The following is a 23,568-nucleotide window of genomic DNA, read 5'->3' on the forward strand; positions in this document are numbered from 1 at the left end:
GATGTCTGAGTTCGAGGCCAGCCTGGTCTATAAAGTGAGTTCCAGGACAGCCAGGGCTATACAGAGAAACCCTGTCTCGAAAAAACAAAAACAAAAAAAAAACAAACAAACAAACATCTTCATTCAGGTATGCTTCAAAACCACTAGCTCCTCAAGAAGGTGGACTCCAGAAATTCAAATAACCCCATTAAAAAATGAGGAACAGAGCTAAACAAAGAATTCTCAACTGAGGAATACCAAAGGGCTGAGAAGCACCTGAAAAAATGTTCAACATCCTTAATCTTTAGGGAAATGAAATCAAAACAACCCTGAGATTCCACTTCACACCAGTCAGAATGGCTAAGATCAAAAATTCAGGTGACAGCAGATGCTGGTGAGGATGTGGAGAAAGAGGAACACTCCTCCATTGATGGTGGGATTGCAAGCTTGTACAACCCACTCTGAAAATCAGTCTGGCGGTTCCTCAGAAAATAGGACATAGTACTATGGGAGGTTCCAGCAATACCCTCCTGGGCATATACCCAGAAGATGTTCAAACTGGTAATAAGAACACATGCTCCACAATGTTCATAGCAGCCTTATTTATACTAGCCAGAAACTGGTAGAACCCAGATGTTCCTAAACAGAGGAATGGATACAGAAAATGTGATATATTTATACAATGGAGTACTACTCAGCAATTAAAAACATGAATTTATGAAATTCTTAGGCAAATGGATGGATCTGGAGGGTATCATCCTGAGTTAGGTAACCCAATCACAAAATAACTCACTTGATATGCATTCACTGATAAGTGGATATTAGCCCAGAAACTTAGAATACCTAAGATACAATTTGCAAAACACAAGAAAATCAAGAAGAAAGAAGACCTAAGTGTGGATACTTCATTCCTCCTCAGAATAGGGAACAAAAGACCCATGGAAGGAATTACAGAATTACAGAGACAAAGTTTGGAGCTGAGACAAAAGGATGGATCATTGAGAGATTGCCCCACCCCGGGGATCCATTCCATAATCAGCCACCAAATGCAGACACTATTGCAAATGCCAGCCAGATTTTGCTGAAAGGACCCTGATATAGCTGTCTCTGATGAAGCTATGCCAGTGCCTGTCAAATACAGAACTGAATGGTCATAGTCATCTATTGGATGGAACACAGGGCCCCCAATGGAGGAGCTAGAGAAAATACCCAAATAGCTGAAGGGGTCTGCATCTCTATAGGTGGAACAACATTATGAACTAACTAGTACCCCGGAGCTCTTGTCTCTAGCTGCATATGTATCAGAAGATGGCCTAGTTGGCCATCATTGGGAAGAGAGGACCCTTGGTCTTGCAAACGTTATATACCCCAGTACAGGGGTACATCAGGGCCAAGAGATAGGAGTGAGTAGGTAGGGGAGCAGCATGGGGGAAGTGTATAAGTGACTTTCAGGATAGCATTTAAAATGAAAATGAAGAAAATATCTAATAAAATAATTGAAAATAAAAAGCACCCACTAGCTCCAAGTAATCCAGTCTCACAAATGGTCTGAACAAAGTCTTCATTTTCCTAGCCTCTGATGTTCCCACAGCCTGCAAAGTGAATGAAAGAGTCATCTCTCCCGGGATTTGGACAGCATCACAATTTTCTTATCCTATCCAGGATGTCATTGCTCCCAGACAACAGGAAGCCATATAAAAGAGCAATGTGTCATTCCTGCAAGAGCTGAGGTGGTCATTGTCTACTTAGTAGTGGTGGTGGTGGTTGCATTTTTTGTTGTTGTGTCTCAGAGAAAAAAATAGGTTGAGGTATATTTTTCTCCACGTGTCTTCATTATATCATTCCCTTTCTCCTGCCTGATTTTAGGGAGTGAAACAGGAGAAAATGTGGTGGGAAAGGGAAAAGAATGGTGGATTATCATATCTTCTTTTAGAACAAGAAACTGAAAAAAAGCTGGAATGTCTTAGATTGATTTGAACATTTTATGATGATAGAAAATTTAGTTATTAAGATCTATTTTGATTAACAATAAATAACAATGTATGTCTAACTACTTATATCTTTGTTAATTGCTCAACACCTTTGTGCTAGATAATTTAGAAAAGTCACATCATGTGTTTGCAGGTGCACCAAGAAAACCTTACACAAGATCAGAGATTTAGACCTATGACCCAATCACTCAGAAGCTTAAAGCAGATTCTTGCTTCCTAAAAAGGGAATAATTCTCACTGTCTCTTGGAAGAGGAGCTCATTGCACTTACATTAATATAGGACTGGTACCTATTAACTTGTCAATGTAAATGCTGTCCACTAGAATATCTCCTGGCTTTCCTGGAAGCCTGTCTTGGCAGTTTAGAATTAACATTCTTTTCAACCATTGATAAGTCAGTTTTGTTTCTTTACTAGGCCCAAAAATTTGGCCTAGGGTCCAAAAATTTAAAATTCTCTTTATGGAATGTATCCATGATTATTTGAAGTTTAATTTTATCCTAATAGAGCTACAATTTAAAATTATGATTTTAAAGGCTAAATTTTTTGAGACAGGGGTTCTCTGTGTAGCCCTGGCTGTCCTGGAACTTACTTTGTAAACCAGGCTGGCCTCAAACTCAGAAATCTGCCTGTCTCTGCCTCCCAAGTGCTGGAATTAAAGGCATGTGCGACCACAAGTTTCTAGTTTTAAAAAAGCTACTCATGTAAACTGCTAAGGATGATTTAAAATTTTGTGTTTCTTAATTAAATGGTAGTCAGTCATCTTATAAATGGTCAAATCCTTTATTCATTCAGAATTATTCTTTTAGCCATTCTTAGAGCTGATGCATTTAATAACAGATATAAGGCTTATTTTGCCTCCTATATATGTTTTCAGGTTAAGCTAGGGTGAGTAACAAGAAACAAGCAAAGCTTTCCTATTTAGATATACTTTTGAGAGACAGGTTGTCCTTAAGAATTTCAGAAATCTTAAAATAGCATTTAGGATACTTTAATGAAAAAAGGGCTTTTTTTTTTAATAATAAAGAGACACATCAAGTTCTAGCGGTATTCTTTATCTTCTGCAAAGAATATGTTGGGCAAAAAGATCTTCACCTTGACCTTTTGCCATATGTGTCAAAACTGGCAACTGTGCTATAAACTTCCCTTTATTTGACGGATGACAGCACACAGTCCAAAAGGTCAACAAGCATGTTGAGTAATACATTCATTTAATTTACCAAGAGAAGAAAGGATATTTTTGGAAGTTCCTAATTCACAGTAAAATTAGTAAGATCTTCTGGGCCTGGCTGCCCAAGATAGGTTTCCTCCACTGACACAGATAAATCTTTATTTACTACTGTCTGTAGCAATTAGACTATGTAAATTTTATTAGATTCAAATTCTGTTGGATGTCTTCTAAGTGTAAACTAAAAGGTACTTTTCATTGTTGTCTTCTGACAACACTCTACAGAACTTTAACTCACTAAGATAATATAAGTAGTAGAAGTACTATGTTTAACGTTGTGAATTACTAATGAACTGTATATTTTAAATGTAATTCTTACTCTAATAATTCTTATAACTCTTCTTATTTATGTAGTTTGATTATATGAGAGACAAAGCCCCGTTTGGATTTGAAAGTGGAGATTGTGATATATACTATTCTTTCACATATGTGTTAACTGGTTATGAATGTATGTCTCTATATTAACAAGGTAAATTGTTGTGCTGGTGTTCCAGTTGCTGGTGTGATGTATGGTGTTATCATCTCTATAACTAACTAACAATTCCTGTTTTCTTTATATACATATTTGGGACTTCTTCATCAGCAATCAATCAATCAATCAATCAATCAATCAATAAATCAACAATTACATAAATAAATGAATAGCTGGATCTCTGAGATTATCATGTTACAAAGTAAGCTTCTGAACTGAAGGACAATTAATTTTCAATCTGGCCAAAAGGCAACACTTCAGAGCAGCATCCTGTTGTTGATTTGTTTATGGTGAATAAACTGTAATAACTCTCACTATTTTTTTTGCATGAAATGAAAAGAGTGTGGTATTTTATAAACAAAGAGTTGAACTCTGGATCTGTGGCAGGACAGGCAGAAAGATGGTAGGAGAGCAGTGATGCAGAAAACTGATGCTGAATGAAAGGAGGAGAACAAGAGTGTACAGAGGTTAACAGGGAGAGCCACTTGGTAGAAACAAAGTGTCAAGAGAGTTGGGAATAGAATGTTAGCTGAGAAACTAGCCAAGCAAAAATGTCAGTAGTAGCCTTATATGATTTAGATGGCTCAGTCTTCACAATTAAGCTCTAAATGGGACCTCTCAAAATCCCTGCAATACAATAACTTTGAGTGGATATACCTGAAATGTTTTCATTTTGTCCTTTCTATTTTTCACATTATTGGTCTATTCTGATGTAACATGTGGGGATCAACTTAAGGTATTTACATATAAAAAGTTTCTTGCTTCATATTTTTAGTCACTTCATCCCAAGACGATTTCAACCCTGATCTGTGGCAATTTGTAGCTTTGGCTGAAATAGTGCCTTGGGCTAGTGACGAATATGAACAAACATATTTCCTAGCTTGTTTTTTACCTGAGTAGAGTGCCTCAGCTGCAGAGTCCAAGAGAAATAGATTTAAAATTCCCAATGCGAGGGGAGGAAGCAATAGAAAAGCCTTGGAATTATTAGTGTGTCAGTCTCTCTCATCAGTAAAGTTCAAAGTACCCGTGGTCACAAAAATGTGACCTCAACATAATATATACTATGCACTGTCTGAACTGCATCAAGCTGATGAGTGTATCAATAGGATGTTGTACTGGACTTTTATTCTCTGGTTCTTACAGATTCCCAAATTTGTCTCTGCCATTAAGACTGTGAATATCAGTAAATGCTATTACCAAACGACTGAAGATTTTCACCATGAAGGAGATGTCATGATTGGTGCATTTTTTCCTATTCATACTTACTACTCTGGAAAGAAAATTCCACATCCATTTCTACCATACTATTATATAGATAATCATATACAGTAAGTACAATTGTTAACTTTTAGTGTTTAGAATTCTTATGACTTATTGGGAGTACTCTTTAAATTGTACTAATATTATTTTTCATTTTTAAATGACTATTTTTTTTAGATATTTGAAAATTTACTCTTTAAATGTATTATCATGTTGGCTTCTTTTCCTCTCTCAGGTGGAATAAAATGGTAACTTTGAGTTTCTTCATCTTAGTTCCCTCCTTTGATTAATAAAGTGTAACTTTTTATTTGCAGTTACTGTTATGCCACAATAACTGAATAGTTTTCAATATTATGATTTTAAGAAGTGTTAATTTATACTTAGTTGATATTTTTATTCATATTCCTAATGTGTTCTTGTGGTATTAGATTATATTACTGAATTTAGTAAGTCCTGAATGTGTATTGTGATGCTTGAGTGATGAGGCTGTGTTTTAATATTTATAGCTGATTCCAGATTTATTGCATCAGAATAGTGAATACTTCTGGGCTCCAGAGATATTTCATCCATCTCAATTTTTCTTATAAGTGATTGTTTGCTGATTTAATTTTTATTTTGAGCTTTCCAGTGTTTACCTATTTACATTATCTGTTTGCAGTATTTACTCTCATTTTTATGGTTGTATTTACCAAGACATCATGCCTATGAGTGGGTCATCTTCTATTTCCTAGCATGTGTGAAATATTCCACATGAATGCATAGAGTCAGATAAAATTTTCTGAATTACAGAAAAATATTCATGTGTTTCCTAATAAAGGAAATAAAATGTGTCTTATTATAAATCAGACTTTTCAATCCCATGAATATCATCTTTTTTTTTCCTTTCTAAATATTTTTATTAGGTATTTTCCTCATTTACATTTCCAATGCTATCCCAAAAGTCCCCCATACCCTCCCCCCCCCCATTCCCCTACCCACCCACTCCCACTTTTTGGCCCTGGAATTCCCCTGTACAGGGGCATATAAAGTTTGCATGACCAATGTGCCTCTCTTTCCAGTGATGGCCGACCAGGCCATCTTTTGATACATATGCAGCTAGAGTCAAGAGCTCCGGGGTACTGGTTAGTTCATATTGTTGTTCCACCTATAGGGTTGCAGTTCCCTTTAGCTCCTTGGGTACTTTCTCTAGCTCCTCCATTGGGAGCCCTGTGTTCCATCCAATAGCTGACTGTGAGCATCCACTTATGTGTTTGCTAGGCCCCGGCATAGTCTCACAAGAGACAGCTATATCTGGGTCCTTTCAGCTAAATCTCACTAGTGTATGCAATGGTGTCAGCGTTTGGAAGCTGATTATGGGATAAATCCCCGGATATGACAGTCTCTAGATGTCTATCCTTTCATCTCAGCTCCAAACTTTGTCTCTGTAATTCCTTCCATGGGTGTTTTGTTCCCAATTCTAAGAAGGGGCACAGTGGCCACACTTTGGTCTTCATTCTTATTGAGTTTCATGTGTTTCACAAACTGTATCTTATATACTTGCCCAGTAAGTAAGGTTGTCACAGAGCATTAACACCTGGAAATGCCTGTAAAAACATAAGGAAATATGGTGAAAGTTAAGAAGTGGAAATAACCAAAAAAATACAGATTTGAAGGTAAACTAGGGTCACTGTGACAATATTATGTGTTTGGCAAAATCATAGTGAGATTTTAGAACATTACATCAAACTCAGTGGAAGACAAAAAATGTTTAGTTATAAATGAAAAATTGAACATTTTTTTTTTATCTTGAGGGATTTATTTTGAAAATTTAAAACAGAAAACATGGCTATGGAAAATTTGATATTTAGCTACAATATTTCATGGTAGATCTAATTTGTTTTTAGGTAATCATATTTGTTTCAAGAAAAAGAATCACAAAAATCTCTCATATGCATAGCAGTTGTGGAAACTATGGGTGTTGGGGGTCTTCTATTTCATCATAGTTAATGTTTCTTATTACTCAACTTTTTCTCTGCCCTTTACTCTCAGTCAACAATAAACATTGATATGCAGTTACTTTTTATTGTGCAATGTTAAAGCCTGCACTGCAAGAACTATAGTTTCAGTTATGTGAGAATTTAGTGTCTGGTTTGTTTATTATAAATGAAAGGATTGTTCCCTCTCAAAAATATTTAACTTGTCAAAAAGTCAGAAAAAAATTAAATTTATGGTAGAGTGCATTGACTTTTATTATAAAGAATTAACAATATTATCTCACATAACTCATTCACGAAGTGTAATTTATCAAGTACCATTGACCACATAAAGGATATATACTACAAAGCTGAGAACATTCTTTTATGTTTATCACCCTTTTCTTATTTATTTGGAAAATTTCTCTGCATATCAAATGGATGGTTTCTTTTCTCTCTCTTCAATTTTTATATCTTATATGTTATTGAGCATGAATGCTTTCCTTGTTACCACCATATTTACAAAAGAATAAGTGCTGTCATTATATTCTGTAATATTAGCTTTTGAGGATAACATTAACTAAATTGATCTTTCTCTTAGTACATGTTAATAGGAAGTATAACATGTCAATATTTGCTATATAGAATGTTACCGATGAATATAGCATAATTTCAAGAGAAAAACTAGCTTTTCCCCATTGTCACATTAATGATAGAGTCTTTTGATATGTATTAACATCGTTCATATTTGTGTGTGTGTGCACATACTTTTGATGAAGCTCAAATTGCAAGTAAAAGAAAAACTGTGGGGACAAATATTCTCTGCCTACAGTGAGTGTGTTGAGCTTAAACTCAGGCCAGTTGAGTCAGTATCAGTATCCTGCAGTGGCCAATATCAATCCATTGCCTAATATGTTTAGTCCTTTTATTAATCTATCAAGTATGTGTCCAACTCGAACTGAAAATTTCTTCTATGTATTCAGGAGAGTTTTCAGAACATCCAAATACAGGTAACCAAAAAGTATAGAAAGATGGTAACAATCTAATATTATGAAGGTATCATATTCAAGCCCTAGTAAGCAGTATAACTTGGCAGTTGCATCCATGTCTTAGGATACCCAAGATATAAGATACAATTTGCTAAACACATGAAACTCAAGAAGAATGAAGACCAATGTGTGGCCACTGTGCCCCTTCTTAGAATTGGGAACACAACACCCATGGAAGGAGTTACAGAGACAAAGTTTGGAGCTGTGACGAAAGAATGGACCATCTAGAGTCTGCCATATCCAGGGATCCACCCCTTAATCAGCTTCCAAACGCTGACACCATTGCATACACTAGCGAGATTTTGCTGAAAGGTCCCAGATATAGCTGTCTCTTGTGAGATTATGTCGGGGCCTAGCAAACACAGAAGTGGATGCTCACAGTCAGCTAGTGGATGGATCACAGGGCTCCCAATGGAGGAGCTAGAGAAAGTACCCAAGGAGCTAAAGGGATCTGCAACCCTATAGGTGGAACAACATTCTGAACTAACCAGTATCCCTGAGCTCTTGACTATAGCTGCATATGTATCAAAAAATTGCCTAGTCGGCCATCACTGGAAAGAGAGGCCCATTGGACACACAAACTTTATATGCTCCAGTACAGGGGAACGCCAGGTCCAAAAAAATGGGAATGGGTGGGTAGCGAAGTGGGGGGAGGGTATGGGGGACTTTTGGGATAGCATTGGAAATGTAATTGAGGAAAATACGTAATAAAAATATTTTAAAAAAGTCAAGGAAGAAAGAAAGTTATTGTGTAATCTCTCCAGTAATAAGGAAAATTATAAGTCCAAGAGTTTATCAGGCTGTCTTTGGATTGATACCTAGAGGAGCAAATATGTGAAACCCTAAAGGAGAAGTCTGGATTACCATGTAGATCCCAAGATGTTGAAGATTCTTGAACCCAGGGTTAGCAACTAAGGAGTGCTGTTAATAGGGAATGGAACAAGCCCAAGAAAAAGAAATCTTTTATAGTCAAAAAAGATGAACGGAATTAGAGATCTCAAGATGATTTTGACATCAAATAAGGATATTCAGTGTTTGCAGTTGTTTGAGAAAATTTTTGTTTTGTTTTGTTTTATTTTGTTTGAGTTTTTTTTTTTTTTTTTTTTTTTTTTGCTTTGGTCTGGGAATTCTTCATTATGCTCCATTACCTCAAATTTGAAATGGTAGTGTATATTCTGTATCATTATAATTTGGAGGTATGTGATCTGCTGTTTTATTTTGCTATTACTAGGAATTAAAGATGATAGAATGCAGAATCTCAGAGTAGTATCTGAAATTTGGACCTTAAAAAAATTCAAGGCATTTTAAATTATGGAAATTTTTGAAATCAGACTAAATGTATTTTGCATTATGTTATGGCTCCAAGCCTATGAAAATCAAGGAATGGAAAGAAGTGGTTTGAATAGAAATGTCTCCCATATTGTATTGTGTTTACATGTTTTGCCTATAATGAGTGGTACTATCAAGATGTGTGGCCTTTGTAGTAAGGTATAGACTTGCTAGAGGAATTGTGTTACTGTGGAGGCAGGCTTATGGGTCTAAGGAGATCAAGTATGGACCATGTGTTACATTTTCCAATTGTCCTGCATGTAGATTAAAAAATAAATCTATAGAAGACCATTTCTGCTTTCATAATCTATACTTCCCATTATAAACATCATAGACTAAAACTTTGAAAATGTATGTTAGTCCCAGTGTTTATGCTAGTTGCCATGGCCGTTGTGTCTCCTCACAGAAACAAAATGCTAAGAAAAATAGCTTCTCATTTTGTGGTTGGCTTGATTGCATAACTTCATTGTACATGCTCATGTTCTGATTCATGTGAGCATTTTAAGGTCACTGTGTATTGTTATATAAAGTGTGAAATCATAAATATAATTACCCTGAAGTATTGAAAAATCATTCTACTCATGAGGTTATTCCCAACCACTGGTTCTAAGAACAAGAGTTTGTGGTAATCTTTCCAATGTTCCTGAGCTAAATTCCATAGTCCTTTGGAGGGAAAGAAAAGTTACACAATGGAACCATAATGAAGCATTTTCTGTGCTAAGCAAACATTGACACTGAAACAAAATATACTTTTCTTTCAATTGGAAATCATGTATTTTCAGAGAAAAAAGGTATTTTTCTGTTCACATAAGTTATTAGTATACAAAGGAAGTGAAAGCTCAGAGAGTAGAACACTCCAAGTAAAAGACTGATGACCTGAGTTTATATTTCACAAAAGAATATGAGTGCATGCCTGTGATACAGGAATCATGAGCAGAGTAGGAGACAGAAACAAGAGTATCTCTAGAAGTGTCCTTTGTTGAAAATTTGGAATATGTGAATAGAAAATAAATAAAGGGAGCCATACGTGGTATTGTAAGACTTTATTCCCAGAACTTACCATAGAGAGATAGGTTGACATTTATGAGTTCAAGACCAGTTTGATATACCCAGGAATTTCCATTAAAATCATAGGCATTTCTTTAATCAAGAAAGCAAGCAACTGTTAACAAAATGAATGAAAGCCATAAATAAATAAAATAGACAACATCTAAGTAAGAAGAAAATCTAGTTGTAACCCTGGATATTGTCTTCTCTTGAATTCATACTTACTGACCTCCATAAAACTGTATATATACAGAGACATGCATGCACTCAGGGATACAGACAAATATATAAAATAAACTTGTGGTGCCTTATTTCTAATGTTATCAAATTAATGACAGATACTAGCTTTCCTCTGCAAGTTCTAAGCTTGTATGTTAGCAATTCCAAAGTGCCATACTGAAAACTAATGTCAGAGAAATGGCAGCAGTGACTCCACATGAAATGTATTAGTTAATCTTGAATTACTAGTTAATAAAAATATTGTTTCTAAAATGTGATTGACTTAAAAAAATAGTAGGTTTTCATAACTGAAGATTTCAGAGCACCAAGATCAAAATAACAAAATAGCTGTTATTTTGGGAGAAAGTGCTATCTGATATTTAGACTGAAATTATTTGGTATCATCTAATAAAAAAATAAATACAACAGGCCTTGAGGAACTAAAATTAAGAGTGGTAATGCTAAATGAACTTGCTAAATCTTGATGTATGTAACAAATCTAATTCCAACTATTCATGGAGAACATTTGTTTATATTTTATGGAATTAAACATGAACTATAAAGTTTATGCTACTCAATATGTGGTCTATGTGTTATTCCTCTTATGAATTTTTTGCTATTTACACAGATATAATTTTAAGAACTACCAGTATATCCTTGCTCTGGTATTTGCCATTGAGGAGATCAATGGGAACCCTAATATTTTACCTAATATATCACTTGGATTTGATTTCTACAATGTCCGATTCACTGAGAAGGACACTCTCATGAATGCTTTTAATTGGTTCACAAATAGAAGGAAGAAAAAGATTTTGCCAAACTACAACTGTAACAAGAAAAAAATTTCTGCTGCACTCACAGGAACATCTTGGACAACATCTGCCCAAATTAGTACTTTATTTCAACTATTCAAATTTCCACAGGTGAGAAAATTTGGGAGTGTGAGAACTGGGAATCACATATCTTCATTGATATTATAGGTGTTTTTCAAACTACAAGAGGGATATTTGAATTATTAAAGCAGCAAAACATGTATTCAGAGATATTGATATGAAACAAATTTCTCTTGCATACAAGAGAAATGATAGTCAAGTAAATGGAATTTGGTAGTTCTTTGAAACTAGCAGGCTAGGCAGGAATTTTTCTTTAAAATTGGAATAAAACTATCTTTCTTTTCCTCATGTCATTTGTTGTTTCAGGAATAAAATTGTATTTGATCTTAATATTCTTTTTCTCACTTGGTTCAGATTTCCTATGGACCTTATGATCCCATCTTGAGTGACCGAAGTCAGTATTTTTCTCTCTACCAGATGGCCCCAAAGTATACATCACTTTCACATGGCATTGTCTCTTTGATGGTTCATTTTAGGTGGTCCTGGGTTGGTCTCATCCTTCCAGATGACCACAAAGGGAATAAAATTCTACCAGAAATCAAAGAATATATGCAGAGAAAAGGAGTCTGCATAGCTTTTGTTAAAATGATCCCTGCCACCTGGACTTCACATTTTAGCAAATTCTGGGAAAATATAGATGAGGTAAATGTCATAATTATATATGGTGACATTGATTCTCTAGAAATTCTAATGAGAAATATTGGGCAAAGGTTATTAACATTGAAAGTCTGGGTCTTGAACATTGAACCACATGTTACTTACTATGGTGATTATTTCTTGTTAGACTCATTCCATGGGAGCTTAATTTTTACTCACCATTACAGAAAGAATTTTGAGTTTATCAATTTCATTCAAACAGTTAATCCTTACAAATACCCAGAAGATATTTATCTTCCTAAGTTGTGGCATTTGTTCTTCAAGTGCTCATTTTCTGATATTGATTGTCAACTATTGGCTAACTGTCAAGCCAATGCTTCTTTGGATGTATTACCTTGTCATATATTCGACATAGCGATGAGTGAAGAGAGCAAGACTATCTATAATGCTGTGTATGCTCTGGCTCATAGTCTTCATGTGATGAGTATTCAACAAATACAAATACAACCCCATGAAAATGGGGATGTGTTGGTGTTCTCGCCCTGGCAGGTAATAACCATTGTAACAAATTGTACTATCATCATTTTGATATATGATATGTGAATTGACAGTAAATTCTGGATTGTAAAATCCTGTTTATCTTGTCAACAATCACAGGAATTTGGGGGTTTTGAAATTTATCTAGAAGGCAAGGCAGGTTAAAGAGTGTTGCTGAGAAATGGAATACAAGATACCAGGCTGATATTTTCATAGTCAACATCAATTTCATGTTATCAATAACTAGATATACAACATTCACATGGTAATAGTTGAAATAAAATTAGTAGCTTATGTATTTATTACAATAGGCATAAGTGAGTGGACATTTAAGTGAAACAATCATAGTGGTTTTGTCTTAAATAATTCCCTAAATTAGCCTTGAAACATCAACACCCTCATTTCAGACTATGTACCTCTGAAGATAATTTAAAATCAAATGGGTCTTACTTGGTTTCAAAAAAGTATCATGGCACGAGTCAGAAGCCATTGATTCATTACCTGAGGGTAGTTCATAATTTTCTCTATGAACTATATATCCCACTCATTCAGGAATTCATTTACTCAACATTACTGGACACTTCATTAATTTGATTTTCTCATTAGAAATTAAGAACAATAAGACACATTCAAAAACATAGGTTGATTTTTTTTCTTGAATACAGTGTAATATAAATTCATGGATTTCTTTCAGCTTAACACTTTCTTGAAGGAAATTGATGAGAGAGACAACATGAGTTTAGATTGGAGACAGAAACTAAATGCAGAATATGACATTCTTAACCTTTGGAATTTACCAAAGGGTCTTGGACTAAAGGTGAAAATAGGATCCTTTTCTGCAAATACTGCCCAGGACCAACAGTTGTCTTTGTCTGAAGAGATGATCCAATGGCCAGAAGGATTTTCAGATGTGGGTTATGTCTTTAATCAATGCTTTGTGCTTATGTTAATAATAAATATTTATTTTCTTATATAATTACACTTGTTTTCTGACTGAAAATCAATCACTATTGATTACAAGTATAAAATACAACAAAGGTAACAGTAGTATATTAGGTTTTCTTATTCCTTGATTCAGACTAATAGAAGTATTTAATGTTAAATATGGCCCACAATGTTCACTCATATAAATATTATTTGTCACAAATTATGAATCCTTTGGAGTAGGATATTTCCATCTCCAAAATAAGTCATGGGTCATTGTGCTTTATATAATTTTCCCATTTGGGAATAGTAACATGAAACAAGATAAACAATATTCTTTTTGTATGATCACACAAAATGACCAAACATGACCCATGGAAGAAAAAGTATATTTTTGCTTATGGTTCCAGAAGTATGAAACTCCGTGATAGATAGTAATATGGCAAGGTGCAGTCATGAAGTCAGGTTGATATACAGAAAGATAATGTTTCTATATACTCCTACATATAGTAAATGAAATAAGAAACTTATCTGAGGAAGGTATTTAAATATTTCAATTCCAACCACATTGAGATAACTTTGCAAGCGTGTCTGAGGCTTCTAACATTCCAAAGTGTGCCAAAAATATGGAAATATGCACCCAAATACTTTCACCTATATTGAAATGTTTTCATTCCAAATGACATATATAAATGTGTTAGTATTCCTTAACTGTACATAGATTCACAATGGGTCCATTGACAATCTTACTTAGAAATTTCAACCTATGATCAGTTAGTGTATTTTTTTCAGACTCTGAAAAAGGAGAACTATATAGTGTATGTCTGTGTAAAAGCTACTAGTTTGACTGTATCTTATATTAAATACATAGCTGAAATAATTTAAGAAACAGTTTGAAGGTGCAGTGCATTATATTAGGAAATGTAAGATTTCCAGATGTATGGATGATATGATATCATCTGAATGTATAAAGGCATGAATAATGCTGTTCTCTTCTATTTTTTTATACATTTGTTCTTAGATCTTAACCAATTAGAAATGACACTCGAATTTAAGAGACCCTCTTCAACCTAGCGAATTTAATACGTGTATTTCTTGCTAAAAAAAACCCCACATATCTTGTTACTTTGTCCATTCTAAATCCTGTCAATTGACAGTCAATATTTACAATCATTGTGGAAATAAACGTACTCAATATAGTAGTCATAAAGTATAGAGATAATATCATATGCGGAGAGAGCCCGTGGTCTTCATATCTTCCCTGTGGTCTGCTGTTCGCAAACTTGTCCCTACTCCATTATGTTTCCAAATTCTCTACCACTCTGATAATATCAAACAAATATTTAAGCACATTTGCTTCTGAATAACTTTTCTAAATAATCCTCAGTACTTGTAAGAATAAGTGAAAATTATTTCATAATATTCAAAAACTCTGGTTTTTTAAATTTTTTTTCTATAAAATACTAAGCATAAGATAACATTCCTTTCATTCTTCTCAGATCCCCCAATCTGTGTGCAGTGAGAGTTGTGGGCCCGGATTCAGAAAAATAATCCTGGAGGGCAAGGCGATCTGCTGCTACAATTGCACTCCTTGTGCAGAAGATGAGATTTCTAATGAGACTGGTAAATACAGGTTTTACAGAAAGCTTTTCCAGTTTTTCACAAGAGGCCATAATATACTAGCCAATGAAAATGGTGTGAATTCAAATCAGTGATAAATATCTTCATTTATTTGTTTGGGAACCTAAATGCCAAAATTCATCATCATCCCTTTGCAATGCCCACCATAGCCATTAAAAACCATACTTCTTTTATATCTTTGATTCACTTCAAATATTGATTGTAGCAAAAAAAAAAAAAAAGTATTTCTGGGGTACTTCACAGTATGATTTATTTCAGTTAACATGTATTGACAAAGAATCAGTTGGCTTTTTCAGCTGTATTTGAATAATATTATTAAGACTTATCTGTGGCACAGATCTTCATAGTGGTGATTGTGCCCACTCATTTTTAATATAAAATTTAAAATATATAAATATATGAACATAATTTTTTGCATAAAAATATAAAATGTAAAATGTATTTTCTTTCAATTTTTCATTTTTTGATAATTTTTGGACAATGTGTTTTAACTATATTCAAGCTTTCCAAACCTTTCATATCTATTCAGCTATTTCTTAACTACCGAAAACATTATAGTTAACCTAAAAATGTCTGTAATCCTCATGTACTCCAGTGTGTGTGTGTGTGAGTATCTTATTTGAAGGTTGTCAATCAGCCATGGGATTTATGCTAAAAAAAAAAAAAAAGAAAAAAAAAAAGACACTTCTTCCAACAACCACCAATTGCCAATATCTCATTTTCTGGGGGTGTGTCTTTCTTTCTTTCTTCACTCTTTATATGGGAATTTGGTCTGGCTTAAGCCTACAGACTTCTAACTACTTGTCTCATGTGATATGACTTCATAGGTGCAAATTCCCTACGTTTTCAGAAAACACAGTTTTCTTGTAGTTACTTGCACATTGTAAAGATTGCTAGGTTTCTGCCATGTCTTCAATAATTACATGATTTTAACAAAACATTTTATTTTATTATTGGAATCGTCAGGAATCAATAGAGCATATGATTGATCTTTTAGTGAGAGATGTGTCAGTAGAAGCAAGCTTCAAGGTTTTAAAGTTCATGTGACATCTAGAATCTTACTTTTCTCTGACTTCTGCTGTCAATCAGGATGTCAGAATCCATCTAGTTCTCCAGTGCCATCTCTACCTCAATGCTTTCATGTTTCACGATATGACAGAAATAGTCTAACAATGTAAAGCTATAAACAAACAGCAATAGAACAACTAAGACTGGATAACAACACAACTTAAACTTTTTTGAAAACTTTACTTAGAAAATTTCTGTCAGACTAATCAAGTACAGTTGACAGTTATTGCCATTGTCACAGATATTTCCTTTATTAGTTTGACATTGTTTTTTATTTTCATAGCTAAATGTGGATACTACAGACTTAATCTTTAAATAAAATAGATTAATTTGTTTCACTCTTTGAAAGGTAAGAGTAACGTTCTGCTAAGATCTGAGTGAGCCTTTATTTTATTTAGGAACCCAGCAAGTGTGTATAGAGAAAAGGACTATTGTCATTCACTTTGCATATGACTCCTGTAATTAATGATTCACTGCCAATATAACTGCATAAATTCATGAGCATTTTGCAATTATGAGCCAATGCTTTGCTACTAGCCTTAGTTTACATTATTGTTGATTTTAGGAGTGAATATCTAGCACATGGATTAAAGTCATAGACATAAAGCACATGCACATATTTGAACAATATATGAATACACACACACACACATATATACATATAATTTGTATGTATATACAAATATATGCACATTCCTACTTATATATGCATATTCATATATGTATATGTAGAGAGAAAGAGAGACCTATTTGGAGAGACAAAGACAGAGAGAAGGTAAGACACACACAAAGAATAATAATGTTATCACCATAAAATTTAAAACTTGTTTTACACCTGCTATTTAATACTTGACTCATTGTTTCCATTCTGTATTATTTTAAATTAGCTTAATTGTATTGAGATGGAATCATAAAATTCATAGTGAATTTTATAATCTTACACTTTATTTACATTACACAATGGAGGAGCAATATTTTTAATGATCAGATACAAAGTTACTTAAGTGAAATTTAAGGAAGTTTTAGTGTCAATTTCAAAGTGGTAAAGAGAAACTCATCTTATAAATACATAGAATCTGAACTGATGAACTATACAACATGACTTGGGTGATTAGAAAGAAAGCAGTCTGCCATACTCTCCTCTATTCCTCCTTTGTAGACGTTTCTCATTTCACTATTCACAGACTTTTAAGAGATTTCAATTCAACTAAATCAAGCTTGATTCACTCAAAGAGACAACTTTTGAAAGATGTGCCGTCATCTTTCTAATTGTTGTGATTTTTGGTTGCATTAGAGAGAGTAATATGTTCAATAAATTAAGTTTTGGTGTTTAATTTAATGGCATTTACAAAATACATAGCTATTAATAGTGCCTTCATGCAATCCACAGAATCAAACTTTGAAATGTATTCACACTATCCATTCCCCATAGTTCTGTGGTATTTAGCATTCTTTTTTATGATAATGCTTATATAAGACTATGCTGGACATAAGATGGCAGACTATATAAATAAAGCTATACACAGAAAGGGGATGAGAGAGCATAATGGCCATGAATGCATTTCATAGACATTGATTAGATTTCTTCTTGTATTAATATAATAACTATCAGATTTTTGATACATTTTATTTATATCATAGAATTTTTAACATGCATAAAATTACTTGGAGCTATGAGCCACAATGATGTACATCATTTTATTGCCTTAAAGAGATGTTTTCCGTGATCCAACAACTCTATTCACCCAACACCCATTTCTCCTGTTATTTTAAACTTTTGTAGGTAGGCTATAACAGAGGTAGTATATGGGTTTCATTATCACTTTCAATGTCATATCTTTTGTCTACCACATCCAGAGAACATGCTACTAAATCACAGATTCGAAACTTCAGTACTTTCTAGTATCAATTGACTGATATCAAAGGTTTTAATCTATAATAAGCACTACAAAAAGGTTAAAATCAAAAATAACCACAGACATGAAAGATATATCACATGTACATAGTCAATCTTCATATAAACCCTAAAGTTTGAATTCTGAAAATATTAGGATACAAACATTAAATCATGTCTTCTAACATGTAAAACGCTGCATATCTAGAATTTTATTATACTTTTTCCTACCCTATCATTGCTAATATTAAAACAATTTGCAAAAATAATTAATAAATGTATCTCCTAAAAATTGTAACTAACAACAGATTCTACCTCCTTTTCATAAAAGTCCAGAAATTGGAAATTTGTGTTTGATTTTCCCAGCACATTTACTGTCTACTATAATTAAATATTAGGATTACTTTTATATCATCTATCTTTATGTCATATAAACACTATATGTAATTATAACCTAAAGACAGTGTAAGCCATTTAATGCAGAGAAGTAAAAGAAAAAAGTCTAAGAGAAGTTATGGAATATAGATTGTTCAATTAGAAAAATAGGTAATATGCACAATTATGGTATCTTCAACAATGGAAAAATATTGCTCATTATTTCTGTATTAACTAAATTTGAGTCTAGAGTAGAATTAATTCAAAAAAATTAAATAAAATTTATGTATAGTAAATATGATCACATTTTTGCCTGCAAAACATACCAGAACCACCCATGAATCTCTACTTATCAAATCTGTTGTTTTCTCCCTTAAAAAAAAAAAAAAAAAAAAAAACAATAAGCCGGGCGTGGTGGCGCACACAGCACTTGGGAGGCAGAGGCAGGCGGATTTCTGAGTTTGAGGCCAGCCTGGTCTACAGAGTGAGGTCCAGGACAGCCAGGGCTACACAGAGAAACCCTGTCTCAAAAAAAACCAAAAAACAGAAAACAATAAAATAAAATATAATATAATACACTCTACTCCAATACATGCTACCCAAATATGCTGGAATGTGTGACCTGCACTATAGAAAGCTCAATCAAGGCTATTGATCTTCCATTTACAATAGCTCCTAATGTAAGGGTGTGCCATCATTCCAACCTTCCTTTTATTATGATTATCTATCAGGCCTGCGATTTTACTAACCATCTACATGATGTTACAACCATGAATTTATATACAGAATTGTATCATCACAGGTTTTTATATCACTGTTTCTTTACAGACCTTTGAGGTTTCTGATTTTTATGAAGATTCTACTGTAACTTCTGTAAATGCAAACTTTCTGTAATCATAGTTTTATCTTCAAATTTTTAGTCTCCCAAAACCCTTACATAGATATGTATATGTGTACCTGTATTTGTTGTATATGTGTAAGTATATGTTTATGTATAGTGTGTCTGTGTGTGTAAATGTATGTACTCAAACCTGTCATATGCATATCACAAGAGAGTTGGAAATGTACCTGTATATGCCTAATCACACTGGGTCAATCACCAAGACAAACTCAGAACGGGACTCTATTTATTAACTATACTTAACAATTGTGTAAAACTCAAATATGTGCCAAACAGTTTAAATTTGAAAATATTGATGATTAAAAGTTGCACAATAATGCAATACTATTTTTTAAAGTTGAGATATAAATTTTTATTCTTATTAATGAAGTAAAATTTAAGGTCTGGTGATCAAATCACATTTTAAGAAATATAAAATATTGATAATGTAACATTGAAAATCTAGGTACATATATTTAAGGTTAAACATAGAGTTTACGAAATTTCATGAACACAGTATTATAGAAGTGTTCTCTAAAGTCTGTATGTTCTTCTAATAATTTTGTATTTGAAAATTTATGCCTTGCTTATGGAAACAATTAATTGGGTACTTTTTGAGAAATTACTAATGTAATAGGTTCTATTCACTAAACTGCAGCAGAGAATGAAGAGATCTTAAAAACAAAGAATTTTACAGAGGAGTACATTTAAGACTCTTTTCTGAAAAAGAATGATCTTAAAATCATCCTCTGTTGTTAATTTTTCATGTGTATTTCATAAAGTGTATGTAATTTGTGAGATTATATCAGGCTAACGTAGGTTTATGAAATGCAACTTTTTAAAATTTCATTTAATTTTTTTATGGTCCAGACTTTATTCCCCCTTCTAGACTATCCTCTGACTGTTCCATATCACATACCTACATCCTGTCTCCTCTAGGATGTCCTCACCTTCCCACTCCATACATCCCACCCCACTGGGTCTCCCTTCACCCTGGAGACTCCAGTCTCTTCATGGATAGGTGCATCTTCTCTGACTGTGTACAGACCCAACAGTCCTCTGCACTATATGTGCTGGAAGCCTCATATCAGCTGATGTTTGCTGTCTGGTTGGTGATCCAGTGTCTGAGAGATCTCGGGGGTTGAGGATAGTTGAGGGTCACACTTTTCCTTAGCATCATTTGACTTTGCTCTAATTCAACAACAGGTATAAGCAGTTTCTGTTCATAGGTTGTCTGTACATATTTGCTTCTGACCCAGCTGTTTACCAGGTTTTTCAGAAGGTGGTCATGATAGGCTCAACAGCTGGGTCAGAGCACATCATAGTATCAGTAATAGTGTCTGGCCTTGGGTCCTCCCCTGGAGCTGGTTGCCACTTTAGGCCTCTCACTTTTACCCTTTTTCCTCAGGCTCTTCTCAGTTTTTGTCTGTGCAGTACTTTCAGAAAACAATTCTGGGTCAGAGTTTTTGACTATGGGATGGCAAACCCACCCCTCATTTGATGCCCTGTCTTTCTGCTGGAGGTGGACTCTACAATTCCCTCTCTCCACTGTAAGGCATTTCACCTAAGGTCCTTCCCTTTGAATCCTGAGAATCTATCACCTCACAAGTCTCTGTTACATTCTAGATGGAACCTCCACCTCTTAACTCCTGAGGTTGCCTGTTTCTATTCTTTCTGCAGGCCCTAAGGGAGGCAGTCCTCTTCCCCTTAACAAATACCTGACCATGTTCTCCTCTTCTGTTTCCTGTTGTCATTGCCACCCAGGTCTTCCCTCCCTGCTCCCTCCTGTAATTGATTTCTTCTCCTTTCCATGTGGGATTGAGGCATCATCACTTGGGCCCTTTGGCTTGCTTACCTTCTTTAGTTCTGTGAATTGTATCCTGAGTGAGTATTCTGTACACTTTTGGCAAATATCCACTTATTAGTGAGTACATACCATGTATGTCCTTTTGTGTCTGAGTTACCTATATTATTTACTACTAAAAGAGATACATCATTGGAATAAAAGGCAGAAATATTTTATGAGTAAACAGAGGAAATACATTAGGCTAATTCAACTTAAGTCCGTATAAGGAAGAAGGATTTTAAGTGAAATTACTAGAAGTTGATGTCTAGAAGTTGTGACATCATTTTCTATAGAAACATAGACAACTTAGGTAAGGGAAGGAGTGTGATTGAATAATTGGATAAAAACCTATTATATGTAAACATAAATACTAAAAGACATACATAGGAAAGGAGTGCTTTTTTAGTATGCAAGTATACACAACAGTGTGCTTATTACTTTTTTCCTAAGAAAATAAAATAAGGTGAAACTTGTGACAGTCCTTGTACATAGAAATGACTCAGAAAAAATAGGGATCAATTCAGGCTGGACTCACAATCTCATGATAATCTACATTTCTCATCAGATGTGGATCAATGTGTGAAGTGTCCAGAGAGTCATTATTCAAATACAGAGAAAAACCACTGCTTCCAGAAAACTGTGATTTTTCTGGCCTATGAAGACCCCTTGGGGATGACACTGGCCTGTATAGCTTTGTGCTTATCTGCACTCACAGCCTTTGTTATTGGCATCTTTGTGAAATACAGAGACACGCCTATTGTCAAGGCCAATAACCGAGCTCTCAGTTACACTTTGCTCATCACCCTCACCTTCTGTTTCCTTTGCTCTTTGAACTTCATTGGTCAACCCAACCTGGCCACCTGCATCCTACAACAGACCACATTTGGAGTTGCATTCACTATGGCTCTTGCCACTGTGTTGGCAAAAGCTATTACTGTTGTTATTGCATTCAAAGCCACTTTTCCAGGGAGAATGGTGAGGTGGCTAATGATGTCAAGGGCCCCAAACTACATCATTCCTATCTGCACCCTGATCCAGCTTCTTCTTTGTGGAATATGGATGGCAACCTCTCCACCATTCATTGACAATGATGTTCATACTGAACATGGATACATCATCATTTTTTGCAACAAGGGTTCATCTTTTGCTTTCCACTGTGTCCTGGGATACCTCTGCTCCTTGGCATTTGGAGGATATACCGTGGCCTTCTTGTCTAGAAATCTACCTGGCACATTCAATGAATCAAAATTTCTGTCATTCAGCATGTTGGTGTTCTTCTGTGTATGGGTCACCTTTCTTCCTGTCTATCACAGCACCAAGGGGAAGTTCATAGTGGCTATGGAAGTCTTCGCTATCTTAGCTTCCAGTGCAGCCCTCCTTGGATTTATATTTGGTCCTAAGTGTTACATTATCTTGATCAGACCAGACAGGAATTCATTTAAACATGTCAGGGACAAAACACATTCTCGACGGAATAAGACTTATGTAATGTAGTTAATAATAAAGTTAGCTTCTGTGTTAGGAGCACTGATAAAAGATTTGAATTAATTCTTCATGCAATCTAATCATATGTTATATAATTATAATATGAATGCAACTCAATCACATTTTATTTCTTTTTCAAATTTTAATATATTGATTTTATATGATTGACCATTTTTCATGAATTAAAACCACATTTGCTTTCTGGCTCCTTAAAAGTCTATGAATTGTTAAGTCTATGAATTGTTGGCATAGTAACTGGACAATGTTGAAAAATGTTTAATATTTTTATTAGGTATTTTCCTCATTTACATTTCCAATGCTATCCCAAAATTCCCCCCTACATGCCCACCCACTCCCCTACCCACCCACTCCCACTTTTTGGCCCTGGCGTTCCCCTGTACTGGGGTATATAAAGTTTGTAAGTCCAAAGGGCCTCTCTTTCCAGTGATGGCTGACTAGGCCATCTTTTGATACATATACAGCTAGAGACAAGAGCTCCGGGGTACTGGTTAGATCATATTGTTGTTCCACATATAGGGTTGCAGTTCCCTTTAGCTCCTTGGGTACTTTCTCTAGCTCCTCCATTTGGGGCCGTGTGACCCATCCAATAGCTGACTGTGAGCATCCATTTCTGTGTTTGCTAGGCCCCGGCATAGTCTCACAAGAGACAGATATATCTGGGTCCTTACAGCAAAATCTTGCTAGTGTATGCAATGGTGTCAACGTTTGGAAGCTGATTATGAGATGGATCCCTGGATATGACAATCACTAGATGGTCCATCCTTTCATCACAGCTCCAAATTTTGTCTCTGTAAATCCTTCCATGGGTGTTTTGTTCCCATTTCTAGGAAGGGGCAAAGTATCCACACTTTGGTCTTCGTTCTTCTTGAGTTTCATGCGTTTA

General features: G+C 34.6%; 1 protein-coding gene across 4 annotated transcripts; it reads left to right on the top strand.

Annotated features, from left to right (window-relative positions):
- Positions 1 to 4,610: 4,610 nt before the first annotated feature.
- Positions 4,611 to 23,562, top strand: LOC110288372 (vomeronasal type-2 receptor 116-like). 4 transcript variants are annotated; one of them, XM_085832903.1, is made up of 7 exons: positions 4,611 to 4,996; positions 11,153 to 11,447; positions 11,772 to 12,563; positions 13,246 to 13,461; positions 14,975 to 15,098; positions 21,098 to 21,217; positions 21,745 to 23,550. In XM_085832903.1, exons 1-7 carry the CDS (start codon positions 4,776 to 4,778, stop codon positions 22,671 to 22,673), a joined length of 2,697 nt encoding a protein of 898 aa, XP_085689029.1. In that variant the 5' UTR covers positions 4,611 to 4,775; the 3' UTR covers positions 22,674 to 23,550. The 4 variants fall into 4 exon arrangements, with proteins under 4 accessions (XP_085689029.1, XP_085689031.1, XP_029329703.1 ...); XM_085832905.1 differs by having other exon boundaries at positions 4,612 to 4,996; positions 11,772 to 12,059; positions 21,745 to 23,547; XM_085832904.1 differs by having other exon boundaries at positions 4,707 to 4,996; positions 11,894 to 12,563; positions 21,745 to 23,562.
- Positions 23,563 to 23,568: the final 6 nt, after the last annotated feature.

This window comes from Mus caroli, unplaced genomic scaffold (assembly GCF_978045245.1).
Source record: "Mus caroli unplaced genomic scaffold, Mus_caroli_1 scaffold_18, whole genome shotgun sequence".
NCBI classification, from domain to species: domain Eukaryota; kingdom Metazoa; phylum Chordata; class Mammalia; order Rodentia; family Muridae; genus Mus; species Mus caroli.